We start from the raw sequence: 21,708 nt of genomic DNA, 5'->3' as shown, positions 1-21,708 counted from the left end.
AAGGATAACACACAACTTGCAAAGTCTGGAGAGCTCTGTGAGGAGGCAGTCCACTGCAAAGGTTCAAACACTTCCGGAAAATTGGAGCCATCTACTGCCGAAGTTCAACAGTTCTGAGAGAGGTGGCAGATGCTGGGCAGGAAGCCGAGACTGAGGCAGGCAAGGCGGCTTTTGACCTGGCGTCCAGCCAGGCCCTGTCTCTCTGAGAGGAGCAGGGCAAGGCTCCTGTTCCACCAGCCACCCCCCACCCCCACCCCACCCCACCGCCCCCGGCCAGGTACACTGGCATTAAAGGGGCAGGTTTCATTTAGATCAGAAGTTCCCAAACCAGGCTGAGCCTGAGAGTCTCCGGGGAAGCTGAATAAAAAGAAATAGCTGAAGCCCATCCCCCAGAGATTCTAACACAGAAGGTCCGGAGTGAGGCACACAAACTGCTGCCATTCTCTGGAGGAGATTCTAATGACCCATCAGGTTTAGAAACGACCAACATTAGAGAAAAGAATACTGTTGGTCCCAAGATGGAATTCCAACACCCTGAGCTTCCTGGACACCACAGGGATCTCCATCCATCAAGATGACCATGAGAGTCTCCCTGGGACTTGGGAAAGGACAGAAAGAAGCTTCCCAGCCTCGGGATTGGAAGCACACCAAAAGAGAGATACTGGACCCTGGAGAGCAATTCCTGGAGGTTACAGGCTCCCAGAGTAGCAGGAGGAGTGGTGAGGACAGATAGGGACAGATGCAGAAAAGGACCAGGCAACGAGACTGTCAGCTAAACAGCATCTCCTCTACCACTGACTCCAGGAAATGAGTTGATGGAAAAAATGATATAGCTAACGTTTACTGAGCACCTACTGTGTGCTAAGTGCTCTAGTTCATTTGTTACTTAACCCTCATAACAACTCTATGCTCTGTAAGTAGAATTATTTTTCCCATTTTGCAGATTAGAAAACGGAGGCATAGAGAGACTATGTAACATGCTCAAGAGATGGAGGCAGGACATGACCCTGGGCAGCATGACTGGAGAACCCATCTTTTTAACCACTGTGTGATATGGACAGCACCTCCATGGTGTGCTGAAGGCCAGGAGAATTAAATGGAAAAGAGCAAAGGAGCGAACGTTAGGCAGAAAAGGATGCATAAGACCCTCTAATGCTGATTACCATTCTAGACACTGTTGCCTTCCTGCAACAACTGGCTTATAGCTTCTGTGCTCAATATTTTTTTAAAAAAACAGCATAATATGCACATCTCAGTCCACTGTGCACGCCATGACACATTGGCACACCCCTGCTCAAGTCAACCAATGAGGCCGTTATGCATCACTTCCCAGCACCTTCCTTTCCCCGTGGGGCAGTCAGGCGTGGGCTTTGGAGCAGTGATGGTGGCATGTTTTGCTGAGATGCAGGAAGGATGGAGGGACGAGTGGTCATTACATAGCACCTTTCAACTAAGAATCTCCAGGAACCAGGTGAGGAGGGGGGACAGATAAATTTCTCTTTCATATTGAAAAGGGTTGAGCGCTTTGTGATGCCATGATCCTTGGCAGAACGTTGCCCTAACTCCCCACTTCTTGCTTCTGTCTCCAGTAGCAATGGCACACTCTTCCTCTCAGCTGATAATAACTACTTCCGGCCTTCTCACCCTCTCTTTCACCTGGCAGAATATCTGAGCTTAAATAGCTTTAAGTCTTGTTAAATAATGACTTTGCTTTGCAAGTGACTTTGCTGACGTCGACAGGAGGAACTTGTAATCATAAAAAAAGATGGATTGGGCTAATTGCATAAAGTTCATTTCCCCTTTCTAATAAATATTTACCATCCAATGTTTATAACTTTTAATGTTTGGACTTTCTTGAAATGCTTTATTGAATTAAAACCATCACATTACCATTGGCTAAAAGAGGAGACAGCTATATTTGCCAATAACTTCTGCAACAAATGCCAGCTATTGATGCCAATTTTTTTCCTTTGGTAGTTCATATTTCCACACACAGCTTTGTGCCTTACAATACCCGCATTCTGCAGACAGACATGAAAAATGCAATGATGATGGTGTGGGGATCTTCAGAGCCCTAGAAATGAAAATGGACTGTATTTTAATTTTTCTTCATTCTCTGGTATGCAAATGTTTAAGAGAGCAGAAATATTTGAAGCTAGGCTGCTCCCAAAGCAACTGTAATGTTTTTCCAAAGTTATTTACCCTATACCCTTGGATAAGGAAGTGGTTCTTGTTTGGTCTTAAATTTTTGGTTACGAATTGTGAATGCCAAAAGAAGAACACACACAGAAGTCCAATCAGAAGGAAGTTCAGTATTGGAAATTCCACCTAAAGAAGAGGAATAGTCACAGAAAGGCAGCCCTTCCCTTGGGGAGCAAATGCTGACTGGCCACTGCCTAGCACCCAGCACCTGGCCTTGTACTCTGAAGTATATGGTGGAGCCTGTGAACCCTTCTCAGAATAATATTGGTCAGTGCACAATTATAAAATACATAAGTTTAGCAAAAAACAATTAAGTTCAAATATAATGCAAAATGCAAATTTGTAATATAGTAACACGTGTTTCCTTGTCAACACATTATATAAGATCTGGCCCTAGGTCTAATAACGACTGTAATTTTGAACTAGTCATGAGTGTAAATGATAATTCCAAATAGCTGCTACAACTTTCATGCAGTATGAAAAGGATCTGTGATTCCTAATCACGTGACAGTCACAGGTACTGCTGAGACTGCTGTGGCTTGTTGCCCACACTCATAATGGAAGGAAATACTCATTTCGGTTACAGGTTGGAGAAAAATAAGGATGTGATCGTTTCCCTATCCCTGTTCACAAATCCTCTGAAATCTATCTGCAGACCCTAGCTCAGAACCCCTGCTTTTTACACAATAACAAAGATGCGTCCATGAGAAACGTGATCCCGAGACCGTATCCTCTACCTTCCGCCAAGGGTAAGATTTTGTTCCTCGTAAGAAGCAGCAGCAAAATGAAAGCTGCCCACCAGGAGTCACGGTGGTTAGTATTTTTCTCAAAATATAATCTATCCAGTTTCTTTTCTTCTTACTTTTATGGTCTGTATTCCAGAAAAAGAAAAAGAAAATGTTCAACTCCTGAAGCACCAATGTGTTTTGTGGTTTTATTCCCTTGGCAGTGTCCACACTGTGTTACACCCCATTATTATTTTCTTTTCTGTAATAGGTTTATAGTTCTAGAAATGTTTTAAGACAGAAGATTCACACACATGCACGCACACACAACCCACTTGCCTCATTAATGTTTCTGTGCTTTTCCAAGCTACCCCCGAAGGCCCGGTGTAGGAATGCAAGCTGAGGGGGTTGCCAGGGAAGTCCTCCTCATGGACACAGCCTTGGGGGAGCCAGGACTTGGGAACACAGACAGCAGCGTTCCCAACTGGCATGCATGTGTGTGGTTTTTAAGAAATTCCTCCAGATTTTTGGAGTTGTAATGTCTTCACGATATTCATTCCCCTAAAACTCCTGGCTATGAGTGTTGTTCTTCTTTTTCATGGCATCTAGTTGGTAGTATTTTTTTTTTTTTCCTATTAAAAAGGTGTAGAATTCTAAGGTGGCAGGCTTTTTTTCTTTCAGTGCTTTAAAGATGTTGCTCCACGGTCTTTCTTCACTTGCATTGTTTCTAACGAGAAATATGCTGTCGTTCCTACCTTGGTTTATCTCTACATAACTTGTCTTTTTTCCTCTGGCTCTTTTAAGAGTTTCTCTTCATCACCACTTTTAAGCAATTTGATTATGATGAGCTTTGGTCTGGATTTCTTCATGTTTCTTGGGGTTCATTGAGCATCTTGGATCTGTGGGCTTGTAATTTTCAACAAATTTGAAAAAACTGTCAGCCATTACTTCTTTAAATATTATTTTAGTCCTCTCTCTGCCACCTCCTTCAGGGCATCAATCACATATGTCTCAGGCCACCTCAAGTCCCACAGTTCTCTTTGTTTTCAGTCTTTTTTCTCGTTGTGTTTCACTTTGGATAGCTTCAACTGCTTTATCTTCAGCAGTCACGTCTTCTGCAATCTCTCATTTGCCAGAAATCTCAAGCAGGGTATCTTTCATCTTAAATATTGTAGTTTTCATTTCTAGAAATACCAGTAGGATCTTTTCCATATCTTCCATATCTCTACTTAACATGTTCAATCTTTCTTTTTGCTACCTTCCTGAACCTGGAATATGGTTATAATTATTGTTTTAATGCCTTTGTCTACTAATTCTATCACCTGTGTCATATCTAGGTCAGTTTTGATTGATTTTTCTCCTCATTATGGATGTATTTTCCTGCTCCTTTGAAGGCCTGGTAATTTTTTATTTGATGCTAGACATTGTGAATTTTATTTTACTGAGTGCTGTTTTTGTATTTCTATAAATGTTTTTGAGCTTTGTTCTAGGACTTGGCTAAATTACTTGGAAACAGTTTGATCCTTTCAGATTTTGCTTTTAAGCTTTATTGGGTGGGACCAGATTAGCATTTAGTGTGGGGCTAGTTTTGCCACTCTACTGATACAACACCCTTCTGTGTACACTACCTGATGCCCATGTGAGCCTCAGAGATTGTTCCCTCTAAGATTTTCAGATGGTTCTTTTCCTGGCCTTGGGTAGTTTTCTCACACACATGTGTTTCTCAGTACTGAACTGAAGATCTGTGCAGATCCTGTGCAGATTTCTGAGGTTCTCTCTTTGTAAAGCTCTTTTGTCTGTGGTACTCTACTCTGTGAACACTAGCTGCCTCAGCCTCCCAGTACTCCTGGCTCTGTTTCTTCAACTCAAGAAGTCTGCTGCTTCTTCACAGCCCTCCCTCTCTATGCCACAGCCTGGAGATGGCCCAGGCAGTAAGCCAGGACAATCAGAGAGTGTTCACCTCATTTGTTTCACATCTCCCAAGGACCACAGTCCTTCCTTGCTTGATGGCCACTGTCTTGAAAATCACTGTTTCATATATTTCATCTGATTTCTTAGTTGCTTCAGGTGGGAAGATAAATCTGGTCCCTGATACTCCATCTTGGCTGAAGGCAGATGTCAGGATAAGAAATTTAAAGGCAATATTGGGACCATGATCATTTCATTACATGATATCCATTTCAATCCTCAAGGGCATTAAAGAATAATGATGGTAATAGAGATCAATTGGGCATTGGATTACACGACATTTGGGTTGGCGCTGAAGGTCTCTGGAGTTTTGTATAATGCTTAATTTTTCATGGCCCTGAGGAGTTCAGTATAGAAAAATGCTGATCCTGGAGATGTACGAAGATAGATTAGTTCTGTGCCCCCACAGTGGGGAGCCAGTGTTATCCAGAAAGGTAACAGTAACACATTCATCAGCTCAAATGATTGGGTGCTTACTTTGTGATAGACCCAGTTCTCAGCACCTTACGTGTATTAATTCACCAGGAGTCTCAGATTTTAACAATGAGGGTATTAATTAATGCACAGAGAGAGACACGGCCACTAGGAAGCAGGCTGCAGTCTCTCACTACCAGACTCATACTGTCCTGGGAGGAAGCCACAGGAAAGGTCTGTATGAACCCTTGCAAGATATTTGACAGAGTCTTACATGTATGTTGATGAACCAGATGGAGAAATGTGGACTCAGGCTTAGAGAGCCAATTCATTTTACAGGGAGGCCTGTAAGGGTTTCTCCCTCACCTGTGAACTTGTCCAGTCTCATCAGTGGTTGGGTGAAGTCACACAAGAACTTAAATTTACTGTAAGGGTCATGAATGGATTTCAGAGCAACACATACTGGAACATCTACTATGTGGCAGGCACTGTCTGAGGCAGTTGGAAAATATTGTTGAGGAAAAGTAAGATTATTGCCCTTGAAGGATTTAAAATCTAGAAGAGGGAGATTATCAAAACAATAGTCATATAAACAAGCAAATTATATAGCATGTTAAAAGATGATAAGTTTATGAAAGCAGGGTTTTCCCTTAGGGGATCAGGAGATCTCGGTGCCACAAAGGTGGCAGGGGAGAGTTATCTGATGGCAATTTTAAATAGGGTGGTAGGCTTCCTTGAGGAGGTTACATTTGAACAAACAAACGGACAAACAAAAAACTCAAAAAAGATGAGGGGCTCAGTCACGTGGACAACTGAGAGAGGACCGCCCGAGTAGAGGAAACAGCCAGCAGGAAGCAGAGTGTATCCCCACCAGGAGCGTGCCTTGTGGGTTCAAGGAAGAGGAGGAAGGCAAGTAGAACTGGAACAGAAGAGATGAAAGGGAGTGAATAAGAGGATGAGGACCAGGAGGAAGAGAACGAGGCTCATCCCGGCACCAGAGTGCGTTTTACAGGATATGTGTGCCTCCTGTTATGCTGCACATCAACTGAAACACAGACCTATAAGCGCACAAATGAGCAAAACACCAATCAAGCGAGCTTTAGAATCCCACAGGGTGGTGCCTGGGTGAGATTCCAACGATGTGTCCCAGGCCTAGGGCAGCATCCCCAAGTCCTGGGTCCCAGCAGGCAACTGCCTCTCTCATCCACCAGTGCCTCTTTGGTATTAGTATGACATTTTCTCCAGCGTGAGAAGTTACTGCTTTCTAACTGGTAGATTTGTGCTGAAGGAAGCACCACCAGCCTTGCAAGCAGGATGATCACCACCAGCTAAGGCTGCTGCTGAGTCAGCTGAGCACCTCCACACCTCTAAGGAGTCACTCCTGCTGAGACAGCCTGGGACCTGGGACCTGGGACCCTCTGCTGCAGTGCTTGCACCTGGACAAATGTCTCCTCAAGCAACAAAATACAAAGAAACTATAAGGGACTACACATAACTGCATGAGGACTTCCTGGGTGGTCTGGTGGCTAAGACTCCACGCTCCCAATGCAGGGGGCCCAGGTTCAATCCCTGGTCAGGGAACTAGATCCCGTACGCCACAACTAAGAGTTCGCATGCCGCAACTAAAAGATCTCGCATGCAGCAACTAAGACCCGGCGCAGCCAAATTAATTAATTAATTAGTTAAAAACAAACAAACAAACCGTGTGCATGCGCAGTTGGGGCAAATTCTGGACAGCAAGATACAAAAAGACAAAAGCAAATCAACTGCCACTTCTGAACAGCCAGGAGCAAAAACAGGGTGTCGGGAGCAGAAGCAGGATACTGCACACACCACCACCAAAGGGGTGGTCAAATCACCTAGGCCACCCCTACAGCCCGACCCCTGGATCCGTCCCTACCCTCACCCCAAATAAGGAACCCTCAGGGAGCGAGCAAGCAAAGGAACCTGTTACTTGTTCTCACTACCCCCATGCTGTAGCAGGGGCCCCAGTAAAGCCTCGCCTGAATTTCTTGTCTGGTCTCTGATCAGTTTCTATTGATTAAGGAGGCCAAGAACCCTGGTCGGTAACACTGCTAGGATTTGGGGAGGAAAATGTCAACTTTGTTTTGGTACTGGTGGAATTCTCAAGGAAAAGGCAAGCAGGAAAGCATATTTTGTGGTCCTTGGTGAGCTGTAGGAATAAATGTTCAGCTGCATTTTAACTTACAAAACAAAAGATCTCACTTTATATAGTCGTATTTTGAGCTTCTAGGGAGAAAGGAGCAACACAGCTGAGCTAAACATGCCTTGCTGACCTCTCACGGTCCTCTTCAAACAAAAAGATGCTAATGAAGGAAAATAAAATACGAGGTTACCTTTCTCTCCTTTGGAATCTGTCTTTGAATGAATGGAGCCTGCCTTTTCTCCTGCAGGAATAGTCACACCTGGGCTTGGTCTCCAGCCCATCCCTTTCTGGCTGAGTGACCTTAGTCCATTACCTAGCCTCTCTCAGCCTCTCTTTTCTCATCTGCTAAGTGGAGTTCAAAGCCCCTGCCCTCAAGGGTTTCAGTCAGGGTTTCATGTGACAGTGCATGGAAAGAGTCTAGCCTAGAAGATCATGAGCCACCAGTAGTTGTACCTCCCTCCTCCTATCTCTCCTCACCCAACTGATGTGCAACAGCCTGGCTCCTAGAAGGCAATGGCTGCAGCTCTTTGGGAGGAGGCAGCCTCTGTCCAGCTCCCACACCAGTTAATCCTGTTGGCCAGGGAAGACTCCACAGTGGGCAGAGTGGCCATTGTGTGTCCGCTGACTGACTCAGCTGGGCGCTTCCCTCTTCTCCATTATGGGTGTCCAGGGCACTTCTACCCTTCTCGAATGCTCGGCATCCTCCACTGGGGTACCATGCACATGGATCTCCTGGTGTCACCACACCATCAAAAGACCCTCTGAAACCTGCCCTCTCTGATAGTTCTGTGCCATCCTGCACTTTAAGTGACTGAAGGCTGGGACAGACAAACAGGATGCCTCTTGGCCAGCCTATGGTACATGAATAAGTGCCTCAATGGTCAAGCCTTAACGGTCAAGGCTGGTGGTGATCACCAGACATCGCAGCTGACCACTGGGGATGATCGGATCTGGGGGCTGGTCTCATCTCCCCAGGGAGGTGTCCTTCAACCCAGCCGTGGCTGGGTGTGAAGTGGGAGACAGCTTCCTGTTACCAGGGCCTGGAAGAGACCCTTGCTGGCACCTCCACAGGGGAATGGAAGAGGAAGACTCAGGACAACCTTGTGAATAAATGCCCTTTGAGGAAACAGCTAGCAGGACGTGCTAGCTTGTTTGTGAGGCACAGCCTTTTTCCATACCCCAAACAATGGCAGGCAGTGCCCCACCTGCAGATTCCACCCAGATTTCCTGAACCAATTCACACATAGCCAGGAAATGCTCAAGAGGCAGCACCCCGCCTCCTGGAGTCCAGGCTGACCTGCTATGCTGGCCGAGATCCCGGGGTCTCATTTTGAAGGCACAGTCCCGGTCTATCCATCTGTCTTGGAGTTGCTCCCGTCCTGAGTTCTTGCTCTGGGCACCCACCCAGCCCTGCAGGCTGCCTCCCTGGGACTAGATGCTGCCCTGAGCTCCAGGCCGACTGCCACTGGGTGGCTCCTGAGTCCCACACATCCCCGGCTGGTTCGCCTGCTCCTGTCCGCCTGTCCCATGATGGTGCCGGCTCCGCATCCATCCCTGAGCCAGCTGCCAACTGCTGGCTGAACCACAGGCTGCTCTGGCCCTCCCCTGGGGCCCCAGCATGGAGATAGCCTGCCCCAGGGCCTGGGCACATCCCCTCCGCACACAGAAGTGGCCCAGCTGTCTGCAGTACGGTGACAAAGTACACGCTCTGGGGGTGAACAGACTTGAGTCAAATCCTCTACTTACTTACTGGCCAAGCCATTCTGAATGATCAGTTTACCCCTGAGGCTTGATGTTATCATCTGTACCTTGGGGGAGAGTAACCTCGGGAGTCTGTGGTAAGGGTTAATTGGTATCAGGCACATTGGAAGCTTTCAGGCAAAGCATGTGGGCATTGTTCAGTAAATGGTAACATTTTAATGGGGTTATTAACACTATTATCATATAATCAATTTATTATTTGTTAAATGTTCTCAATATGACACTCTCCAACGTCCAGTAGTTTTTAGCTCTCTTCTATATCTGTGCCGGGTTTGATAACACCTCCAAGAATAGGCTAATATATTTTTGCCTAGTGTCTTAATGTTTTCATGTTAAGACATCAGGCTACTAAGAAAGAAACACCTTTGGATTAAAAAACAAAACAAAATAAAACATTAGGCTATTTGTGTCAGCAGTAACTCTGAACCATCCCCCTGCCTATGTGTGCATTTGTGTATACGTGTTCATGCACATGTGTGTGTGTGTGGCTCACTCTGGGTGATCCGTGAAGTTGCTCATGAGGTATATGCGTGTGCATGTATGTGCATGCATGTATGCACATACATTTATGTGTGTGTGTGTGTGGAGTGTAAATGCCTGTATCCTCCCACAGAAGCCAGGTGCTCCTTCCTGAGCCAGCCTTCCCCTCCCGAGGCTGCTTACCTCCATGTTTCTGCAGAAGGTGGCGTTGGTGCCGAATAGGATCTGGCACTGCTCGTTGGCACTGTAGTGCATGCCTGGCAGCTTGTGGGGCAGGCGCACCGCGTGCTGGCTCCTGGGGTCTGTGACCAGCAAACAAGTGCTAACTTTTGACCTGAAACAGCCGAGAGGCAAGATGGTTTGCAAATGTACCACCCAGGTTTTTATTCTCCTTTTTCAGTCACTGAGAAGTAGGAACCTCCAAATTATTTATGGGGAGATGACCAGGCACCAGACACATGGGCTGCACTTTTTGCTCTTTTTCCACATAGCTGAATGCAGATCTTTACTCCGGAGGCCATGAGAACTGGGCAACTAGGAAAGGGCCTGGGTGTATCACCCACATGGCTAATGTATTTTTGCCAGGGAGTCTGAGTGCTTTCTTGGATGAAAATGCTTTTGAAATGGAGTCCTATGATATTTTCTTAGAATGTGGCTTTAGCAAAAGTCACTATGAATAAAGAAACAATTGGAGTAGGGTTGTTTTCTTTTAAATAAATAAATAATTAATTAACTAGGCAAGCTTATTTCCAATTCTGTAGACTTTCTTGGGGGGCCTGTCAGGCCATGGCTGCTGGCTGGTCCAGGTGCCCCACCTGGCCATGAAAGTTGGCTGGTGGCACACTGTGCAAAGGACTTGGGGATTTCAACCAGGACAGAAATGTTCAGAGATGTTGAGAACAGCTCTGAAAAATTAAACTGGGGGTTGTGTGGCTGTGGCTCCTTTAGGAGTTAAATACTTGAATGCTTTTATTTTTTAATTCCTAAAACAAGGCAGATGGTAGTAAAAAGAAAACCCAGCCTCTTGCCAAGATTCTTGAAGAAAAGAGTTGCACGCACGCAATACACACAGGCTGATACTGGTTCACCTCTCCTGGGCTCAAACTCATGGGACACTTCAACATAGTCAGTGGGACCAGTACTGCATATGTGAGCAGATGAAAATACCTTTGTTTCACTGCCCCTTCTGGGTAAAATGAAATAATGTCAAGTGGCTTCCAACATTGCATTATGATTTGGTGATACAAGTACTAAGTAGGAAATAGACTACATTAAAACTAATGAGGCCATTTAAAAAATTATTTTTATTTATTTATTTATTTATTTATTTATTTGTTGGCACACCAGGTCTTAGTTGCAGCACGTGGATCTTCCCTGTGGCACGTTTAGTTGCAGCATGCAGGATCTTTAGTTGCGGCATGCATGTGGGATCTTTAGTTGCGGCATGCATGTGGGATCTAATTCCCCGACCCTGGATTGAACCTGGGCCCCCTGCTTTGGGAACGTGCAGTTTTACCCACTGGACCACCAGGGAAGTCCCTAATGAGCCCAGTTTTAAGCCCTGTGTACCACTTAGTTTCCCAACCACAGGAAATCTCATGAAAGAATACCCAGGATGAAGCCAGAGTGATGCCTTTGGTCCTCCTCCCTGAGTTCACTGGGCGCTCCACTGTGTTATTGGACTATAAAGCTCTGTGTGTAGGAGAGACTCACTGACCCCTTCAGTCACCATGGGGTGTAGAGATGATGCAATTAAGTGGTGAAACAATCAGGGTCTGCCTGTCAAACCTGTAAGTTCAGCCCTGAGGTCCTGACACTAAGGGATCCACAGTATATATGAGCACAGACTCTGTTTGACAAAGTTCTGACATAGATGGCCAATTCTCCCACGGAAGTCTGAGAATGGAGTGATGCAGACACATTCTGGAAAGAAAGTGGCTATGAGATAAACTCAGCCCAGTCCCACACGTGAGGAAGGTGAGCAAGCCCTCCTCCCAGCAGATGGACTCCTGTCCAGGGAAGCAGCCTGAGTGTTGTGGAAATGCCCTGTTCTACAGTAGCCAAAGTGTGTCACTAGGGTGGTGCCCAAATCTTGTCAAGATACAGTCACTGCATTGATATTTCCATCGATAAGATTTATGATCACCAGCTGGGTGCCCAGTGTCATACCAGATGCACACTTGGGAGGAAGCTTGACCAGCTGGGAATTCTAAGAGATTCACTTCTGCTCACACTGGCTGAGACTCCAACTATCGTGTATTTAGGAAGCATTATAGTACTTTCTATCGCGTTGATTGTACAGAAAAATTCAAGGACTTACTTGAGGAAGTTTTCAAGGTCATCTCGACTGCAGGAGGACCAGGAGAGGTCGCTGGGGTTCCGGCCTTTCACCCACTCTCCCGACATGATGTGGGACCTGCCAGCGCAGGAGGAGTGGTCGTCATCGTGGTTCATTCCCAAGCTGCCCAAGGGAAAGGAGGGGAGAGGACACTCATTACAGGCTTCTCATCTCCTCATCCAGGTCCTAGCACACTATGCTAACCTAAATCACATCTTAAACACAAAAGGTGGCACAGGTGATACCTGGTTCTCTGCCACTCTCACAGAGCAGACCAGGAGTCACAAGCTTATAGAGAAACAGAGAGGGCGATGACTTGCTTACCCAGTGAATGGAGACTGACTGACCATGTCACAGACAGCATTCATAAAACAAATGAATAATAAATGAATGAACCAATTACATTAACTGCAATATTATAGTTCTGATGATTGGACTTGCTTTTCCACATTAACATATCCTAGTGTTAATGATCTAGTGTTTCACTGCCCACAGAGAAGTCACTATGCTAACATGTAGTGGGAACCAACCAAGACTTTGACTTATGAAAACTCATGAACAATTATGGCTTTTCTTTCATATCACTATAGCTGGGTCCACCAAGATCATACCTGTCACCTTCCCACCCAGTTGTACCTGGAAGACACCAGGATGCTGGCTTAGAGGAGGGAGGCTGACATGCAATGTGAGCTAACAATGATCTCAGTTCACACACACGCTGTCAGTGGGGTAAAGCCGAGACACAGAACACACGTGATCAGGTGGCCCACAGTCTGCTGACCCGTGACTTCCAGGGGAGAGACTCACTGTGCATAAGGATTGCTCACTCTTTGTCAACAGCCCCGTGGAAAACACACAGACTTTCATTCATTCAAACACATTTTTTGTTTGTTTGTTTGTTTGTTTTGCGGTATGCGGGGCTCTCACTGTTGTGGCCTCTCCCGTTGCAGAGCACAGGCTCCGGACGTGCAGGCTCAGCGGCCATGGCTCACGGGCCCAGCCACTCCGCGGCATGTGGGATCTTCCTGGACGGGGGCACGAACCCGTGTCCCCTGCATCGGCAGGCAGACTCTCAACCACTGCGCCACCAGGGAAGCCCCACTCAAACATATTTATGAGAGGTTTCTCGAGTGCTGGGAATGGACTAGAAGAAGATACAATGGTGTACAATAAGCCATCCCTGACCTCAAGTCAGCGTGGGAGAGGAGAGAGACACAAACAGAGGTAATTATGAAAAGAGGTTCTAAATACTTCTCTGCAGCCATATTTTCCCAGTTTTCCTCATACGTCTCTGACCATCTTTCATCAATTCCTCTGTGTTCTTGCTCTGCACACCCCCAGGCCACTCCATGCTCCTATACAGAGGAGCCCCCCCACGTGGAGCTGGATTAGCTGATGCCACCCCCGTCCCTGGAACAACATGGCCTGGCACCCGAGCTCCTGCTCCAGGCAGGCAGGGCCTCCTCTGGTCACCCACACGTGTCTGTTCCCATAGTTGAGGGTACGCTTACCAAGGGTCAACAGTATTTATACTCAAACCTATTTATGTCAGTAGTTCTGTTACTTCAACCAATACATGTGGCTACATGTTGTGTTAACCAACGAAATATGAGAATAAAAGTTAAGTTGTTTTCATGGAGACTAATTTAGCTACTAGCTACGATAGGCTGCCAAGTTGGGTGTGGGCAGACAACTGTAAAAGATGAGGGAAAAAAATCACAAAAATCTGCCCCCAGACTGCTTCACATGGGTCTTTCAAATTCTGCTGAATCGAAAAAAGAAAAAAAGAAAAAAGAAAAAGAAAGAAACTGGATTTAAAGTCATCACATTATAGTTGTGGTTTCTGTGAAGGTTATGGAAGCCCAATCGGCTTCCCTGAAAGAAAAGGCTTTCACTCCCACCACAAAACCAGTGAAAAAAATGAACGTTTTCATGGCTTAAGTTAAAACAAAATGACAAAATGTTTAAGAACATAAGTATAATTTCTTTACATTTCCCCACTTGAACCAATTTTTTGGTTAATGGGTCAGCCGACCAGCAACTATCCTGCTATCTTGTCAGAAAGGAAAGCTTCTGCAGTGCCGCCTACATGTTGGCGCCACCTTCCCCTCAGTCCAGGCCTCTCCTGACAAACCTCTCCCTGAAAAATGCCCACTCCTGGGATTTCCCACAGGCTCTTCCACCCCACCAGGTGCCCTCAGGGCAGCTTTCCATCCCAGCCTGTCCACCAGTGACTGGCACAGAGCAAGCACTCTGTAAATATTTATCAAATGGATTAACTATTTAATGCAGCAGTAAACATCAAAAAATCGTAAAGGATCCTCATGCATGGTATCTAGGGCGGCAGCAGCTTGCTCAAGAGAACAATGAAAACCATCTCTGGGTAGATGCAGTCTTGCTCTCCTGCCTAGATGTCAAGAATCCATCCAATTAGGGTTAAGTAGAGAACCAAGAAATTATCAGATACATCTGACCAATGAGAATAATTTTTCAATGTCATTACTCGGGTTTTTTTTTTCCTCCTTGATATCTATATCGTTATCTGTACCTGTACCTGTATCTGTATCTATAGCTACATCTATACCTATATCTATACCTATATCTATATCTATATCTATATCTATCTCTGTTTCAGGAAACATAGGAACTGACTGGTTTTTCAACTGCATATAGCAAAGGTTATTAAAAGTCAGCTTAAGTTTGATTTAGGGTTTGACTTGATATCTATAAATAAAAGTGGTGATAGGGTTTTCAAATGGGTAGATCTGAAAATGTTGATGGCTTTCAGGGAACTCTGCTGTACGTGTAGAGGTTACAGAAATACAATGTCTCATGAGAAAAATGGCTCCAACCTCCATCTCTAAGGACATAGTGTAAGCACAGCATGTGGAGCAGGTCAAACTGCATCATTGCAGACCCTGGAAAATCCAATCCCAGGGAGAATCAACACACAGTCATAAACCCTCTCCCACCGTCCGGCGCTGGGACATCCTGAGCAGCCACCAGATGCTCCCTGTTTGGGAAACCACATCAGAGGAGATCCAAGCGCTGGCAGAATGGCCTCGCCACACATGGAGGAATGTTTCACTTGTGACATGCTTCCAACTTTTCTCCGGTGATCAAGCTGCTTGTAAAATCAAAGAGGTTCTTTCGCCCACATTCCAGACTCTGCTGGCCAGAGAACCTGGTCTCTCCAGAGACAAAACTATGTTTACAAAAGTGCTGAGAAACGCTGACTGCGCCCTCGACACCCCTATGCCTGCAGGGTGTTGTGTTAACGGTTCATTCTGCCAGCCCCCAGAGAAGGACTTCCCTAAGGAATGTTCCAGTCAGCAGGATCAGCCAGGAGTGCAACTCTTGGGTTTTCTGGAGCTTGTCTCTAATACAGATTGTGCTTGATCTGGTTTAAAATGTTCAAATGCTAACCAAGTGCCTCATAAATTTACAGTTTGCTGAACTCGCATTGGGGTGGGAGTCTTGATATTTGAGGTCTACATAAACTACGGTTTAGGCTATTTTTAGTTTAAATTAAAGATCACTTAACTGAAAAAATTCATGTTATTTTAGGTTTATGTCTGTGGTAACATTATATTTAACAAAAACATGTAGCATTAAGCACACACAGTAAGTGACTGAGATTAAGGACACAGACGGGCCTCATGTCACATGTGGTCCAGATTTATCAGACACAATAATAACTTAATGGCCTTGAGTAGATTTTATCTTAAAACAAAAGAACACATTGCTCTGAAATTGCTTCAGGAAATCCAATATATACCATGTGGGGATTCTGAAAGGCAATGCTCCCCCTGTACTAGCTTCACTCTAAACCCTGGACGGCATGGGGGATACTAGGTGTTCTGGGCCTGGTACCTGTGCCATTTTGGACGCTTCAGTTTTACCTGGCTCAGAGCCTGTCTGTCTGTCTCTTGGACACTTTGGCGTTTTGATGTCAGGTTTGTGAGCCAGGTCTGCCTCCCCTCAAAGTACTCTTGGTTGTGTTTGTAAAACGAGTGCTTGGGGTGGAATGAAAAACCCAGGAAATGGCTCCCATGAGGGGACTCTCTCCAGTGGAGGGGTCAGGGCTGGCCCGAGTCCTGCTTCAGTCACCCTGGGGGCATATTGCCTGCTAGTCCCTTTTCAATAAATGTTTACTGACTCTGTAATAACAGGAATGGCCCATGGCAGTTTCTAGGAGATGACAGGCAGGTTTGTATTCATTATTGTTAATTAATTAAATAATAATTAATACCCCAGCATTACACTAGAAGGGAAATTCTCTACTGCCACTACCTCTTTGCCAAGAACCAGACTGTGCCCTCAAACTGTAGCTACACAGAAACTTTATGTACAAGGGTCAAAAGTCACCAGGGGTACCAGGCTACACTCATTTATACAGGTTGAATAATAGGGTTAATTGTCATGATCATCAATAACCCCATTTATAGGGAACATAGCATCAACAATCTCTCACCTCGGAGAAGTTTTTCCTTTTATTTTTATACAGGAAACTGAGCTCACCAGCTTGTAGGGACTCAGGAACACTGCAACTACCAGAGTAGATCTAGGGCCTCCACCTCCACCACATACAGGACCATCGTAATACAAATAATCTTAAAACACCATGGAGTTCTGAATCACTACTGGGTAAATAACAACCAATATAGTGTTGGTGTTCAGTGCATTTTGCTATAATGGATAACATGATAGTAGGTGAAAATGGATAAAGCACATTACAGTATATAGTATATATCTCTCTTAGCTAACCAAAGTACTGAAATCACAAAAACACTCACGTTTTCAGGTTTATATAGATGGGATTTTGATGTCAAGTGTATGAGTCAGGTCTGGCCTTCCCTCAAAGTAGTCTTGCCTGGGATTGCATGTGTTTGTGTATACATATATGCATACACACACACACACACACGAGATCCACTTCAAATGGGCCTTAAACTTTTAATTGAACAAAAATTCAACTAACTGGGATGAGAGATAGAAAAAGAGAGAAAAAGAAAAGAAAACAAAGCATGGGCAATTCTATCCCCTACTCTGGTCAAGGAGCATGGGTGCGTGCATGCGTGCATGCATGCCTGTGGCCGTGCACCCTCGGGAGGATGGTATGAAATCCCCCTTTTCACGTACAAGTAGAACACTGTATTTGAAAAGGCCTGGCTTGGAGTCAGACTGACCCGGATGAAAATTCCAGCTCTGCCTCTTGAGGGAACAGCGTTACACCTCTGAGCCTCTGCTTCCTTATCGATGACTAAATAGGGCTCATGGTACTAAATGTCATTCACTCATTCAACAAATACGTGTCCAATGCTCTCTATGACAAGATGCTGTCCCAGATGCCGGCACGGGCAAGGCTCCTGCTTCCATAAAGTTTACATTCTGAAGGAATGGGGATGAGCATTCCTCGTGGTCAAACAGACACCAAAGCGCCTGGCAAGTAGTAGGATCTGGAAGAGATGAGAGTCTTGCTGCTTCTAAGCACATGTCCGAGTGAAGGAATGCTGGCTGTGCCCAAGCTGCAAACTCAGGCCCTCAGAGAGCTGGGAGTTAATGAGGGAAGCGGGGAGAGGTCACACAAAAGGGAAGGGAGGCTCACGGCAAATTGAACAGTTTTTACCCTATCATATGCCTTTAAATTCCATTTCTCTTCTGCAATGAGCTAACTGAACAGAACAGGCCTGTTCTGGCAGATGTGGCCCAGGGACTGAGAGGATGGGACCCCTGAACAGAGGCTTCATGGAAGCCTTAGCAGCCCAACTGCTCTTGGCAGGTGGTCACCCCATCCAGGACAGCTGTGAGGATAATCACAGACAACCACCAGTCTACACCATGTGTTGCCTTCACAGGAAGAGGGTGATGGTGGTGGCCTGTGGCGTAGCTCCCTGTTTCTCTTTGTCTCCCAGCAGCAGGCCACACTCCTGCTCAGCTTCCTGTGCATCCCACAGCCTAGGGTTGGTGAAGGTCTGAGGGATGCAGGCCCGAGGGAGGCAGGCCCTGGGGCTACAGCTGGGTCATCTCAGTGAAAAGCTGTCTCCTGGCCCAAATAACTCCTATGGGCTCACCAGCCCCTGAAGCTGTGGTCCTGCTCCCACATGACAAAGGTGGTCCTGACACAGTGAGACGGTCTCACCTTCCTCTGCTCCACCGGCTCTCAGAGCAGGCTGGGCACACGGTAGGGCTCAGTTAATGGCTGTGAAGTCAAAGCAGCACACGAGCATCTAGGTCTACATAACAGCCCACTAGCACACAAAACAGAGGCTACCTTTGGCGCCCTTCCCCCCACTGCCTCATTGGCATTCATCACTGGCATGAGGGGATGGCCCCCAACACAAGCACGTGAACAAACAAGCAGCACCTCCTCGGGAGGCTCCCAGCCTCTTCCTATGATGCCCCCACTGCTCAGAGCATTCCATGAGCCCATCCAGAGCCAATGCACGCAAACGTGTGTTGTTACTTCCCTAGACTTGAAGTCAAATGACGTTTGCAAATTTTACTAAAAACAAAAATCCATAAAGCCATGGTGATTTTTGCCTGGGACAGTAGTCTATGGAAGGGGGGGGGAGGGGGTGTCTGAAGCTGTTTCCAGGTAGAAATTCCAAAGCAGTTTAGAATGATGGCTACATTGATGAAATAAGGATATACCTCCCAAGGTGAGTGACTATTTCAGAGGGGTCAATACTGATTCAGATGAAAAGGCTGTAGGGTGTTAAGAAAAAACTCTGCCTCTGTCAAGGCAAGGAGAGTGAGTGGAAGGAATAAGCCAATTCTCCTTCCCTCCTTTCCTTAGTCTTTTTTGAGAACTTTACTCTTCCATATGATTTTGGTTTGTCAAGTCCTTTTAGTTTAGGATTGTACTGATTAAATTGATTCATTTGGGGAGAACTGGCATCAATGAAGTTTTGAGTCTTGCCATCCTGGGATATTAGGGCACCTTTTCATTTTTTCAGGTTTTCTTGAATGCCCTCTGGCAAAGTTTTGTAGTTTGCATCATCAAGGTCTTTTTTTTTTTTTTTTTTTATCAGCTTTATTCCTGGGTATTTCACATCTTTGGCTGAAGTTGTGAACGAGGTCTGCTTTTTATTCTTCTGTAACTGATTACTGATTGTGTATAAGAAAACCATGGATCACTGTATGTCTTGTGATTTGCACCCTGATGAACACTCAACGGCTCCAACAGTTTGCCAGATGATTCTCTCACAAAATGCAGATAACGACTGCTTTGCCTCTTCCCTTTCAAGATTTATGTCTCATTCCTTGCCTTATGAAGTTTGATGGACTTCAAAAACAATGCAAAATATTAGTTAGAACATGGGAACCTTTATCCTGTTCCCAAAACTAATGGAAATGCTACCAATATTTGCACACTGGATACATCTGTTCTAGATTGCTTACAGCTAGGTTAACTTGGTCAGCATAAGGACACTTTCTTCTAAACAATCATTTTAAGGGGGCTTCCTTGTTAGCATTTCAAAGGAAACACTAAAGAAAGTCTGACCAAGTGGACGGAGCGATGGTCCAAAAAGACAGAGGCCATGGTTGGTGTTAAAGACCTGCCCCGATTATTCTGGGGAGCTGAGGCAAAGCTCCTAACTCCCCAGGCCTGTCCTCCTAGCTGGGAAGTGAGGGACTTGAACCAGGGGTTCAAGGGGTTTTCCAGCTCAAAATGGAATCATTTTGTGATTCTGATCTAGAAGACTGAGCACAATGGTGAAGCAGAGTTGCTATTCAGTCTTCCAATAAGAGCTGGGTGGGCCCTATCTTGTACCAGCACTTTCAGGGCACCAAGTACACAACAGTGAGGGGCACAAGCAGCCCTGCCTGTAGGAAGCCCACAGTCTGGCAGTGATCACAGACAAGTCAGCAAGTGCTGACCAGCACTGTCCAGTGTAACTTTCTGTGATGATGCAACAGTCCCTGTGTGACTATCCAATACAGCAGCCACTGGCCACATGTGGCCATGGAGCATTTGGAATGTGTTAGTATGACTGAAGAACTGAAACTCTGATTTTATTAAATTTTAATTGAGATAAATTTAAAGGCCCACATGTGGCTAACTGCTACCACACTGAACTATACAGGCAGAGACAAGAATCTGATTCAACGAACCTGAGTACCACCATTGTGCTAGGAGCTGTGGATGTCATCACATTGGTACAGGAGTATATCCAGGCCCACAAATTACTTACAGGCTTACAGATACTTAGAGAAATAAGACAACCTGATGACACAACTGGAGAAGACGCAGTGCCAGGTGTACACATCAGAAGCTGAAAGCCATGGGCATTTAGAGGGGGGACACATGTTGTCTCATACTGACTCTTTGTATGACCTCGTGCCTATTTTTCCTCCAAAATGGTTGTACTAATGGTGCCATCTGTGCTCAGCCCTCCAAAGCACAGGGCTGTGGTGTGATGGGTTAGAAGGGAAGAAACTAGAGATCTACAAAGGCTTTATAGAACATCCAAGAAAATGAAAGAACGTCAGCCTAAATTGCTTCCGACCATGATACCTGAAGAGAGGGATTCTCTAAATGCCTTCCCACGGAGGCCTCTTATGTGCCTTTAAATCTGGGACATTCTCAACTTCAAATGAATTTCGTCAAAGAATGGCATAAGATCATGTGCCTTCACTGACTGAAAAAGTGAACGGTGGGTTGTAATAAGGCAAAACAAAGGAGATATTCCTACTGCTAAAAAGTTCTGTGAGGCTCTCCTTAGCTCTTTAAAGGAAGATAATCTATTGAGGAAACATTTTTATTTCAAAAGAAGACCTCATGAAAGCACTAACCTCTTCTAAAATTAACCACTGACACGGTGAATGTCATCTCGGCCCCACAGCCGTCATCCCTTCCGTGGCCTGCTCTGGGCCTGGAGTGCAGAAGGGCTCCCGGGAAAGGGCCTGACATGACCTGCTGAAGTCCAGAATGCCATGAAGCCGTGTAGACGCTATAGCAGCACCAACAAGGCTCAGTCCCCCTCCCAAATTGCACGATGATTCACTGGGACCCCTGGTCTCCTTCAGGTCTACAGTGGGCCTTCCTTTAGGCCCAGCTGCACTAGATGGAGGCCCACGTGAGGCATGGGGAGGGTTCTGAGGACACAGGCTGATGCGGCATAAGTGGGTCTGAGCTTGTGGCTCCACTCACCCCTTGCCAGTCTGCCAACAGTGTCCTGCAGGGGGAGACCAACCCTGAATTTTGGTTCCAGTTGGCTCTCTGAGAAGCCCACATGCCTGGCTTATCAAGCAAGAACACAGCAAGGGAGCTGAAGAGTACAAAGTGTTTCCCTTCGTGCAATGTGCTTCCAAGGTTCTGCCGAGGAAAGTCTACCCAAAGAGAGGGCTCGCAGAATCACGGCACTTGGTTTGTTGAAGGAAACTGGGAAATTGGGTGAGAGTAGAAGAATACGCTTTCTGCTTCTTAGCCTAAAGTGTAATTCATCTAAGGGTGCTGCAGGCACCAGACCGAATAGGGCAGGAAATGGAAAGATGGCTAAAACCTTCCAAAGAAGTGAATCTCGGGCTAACATAGACTACCCTCCAGATGTCAAGAAGGAACTTCCTGTGCACAACGGAAAGAAAACTGATGTGTAAATGGGGAGTGATCTCTCAGTTTCAGGGAAATCTATAGCTGCCAAGAATCC

General features: G+C 45.8%; 1 protein-coding gene across 5 annotated transcripts in view; it reads right to left on the bottom strand.

The window, feature by feature from the left end:
- Positions 1–21,708, bottom strand: part of ADAMTS17 (ADAM metallopeptidase with thrombospondin type 1 motif 17) — a 350,286-nt gene that overhangs the window by 144,965 nt on the left and 183,613 nt on the right. For all 5 annotated transcript variants that reach the window (XM_081230164.1, XM_081230165.1, XM_081230166.1 and 2 more), the window contains 2 exons: positions 12,038–12,178; positions 9,901–10,051 (listed from right to left, as the gene is read on the bottom strand). In XM_081230164.1, the coding sequence (XP_081086290.1) occupies positions 9,901–10,051; positions 12,038–12,178 (292 nt within the window). The remainder of the gene's footprint in view (positions 1–9,900; positions 10,052–12,037; positions 12,179–21,708) is intronic.

Source organism: Mesoplodon bidens, assembly GCF_964165515.1.
Source record: "Mesoplodon bidens genome assembly, chromosome: 3".
Taxonomy (NCBI): domain Eukaryota; kingdom Metazoa; phylum Chordata; class Mammalia; order Artiodactyla; family Ziphiidae; genus Mesoplodon; species Mesoplodon bidens.
This window is presented reverse-complemented; position numbering and strand designations above follow the sequence as displayed.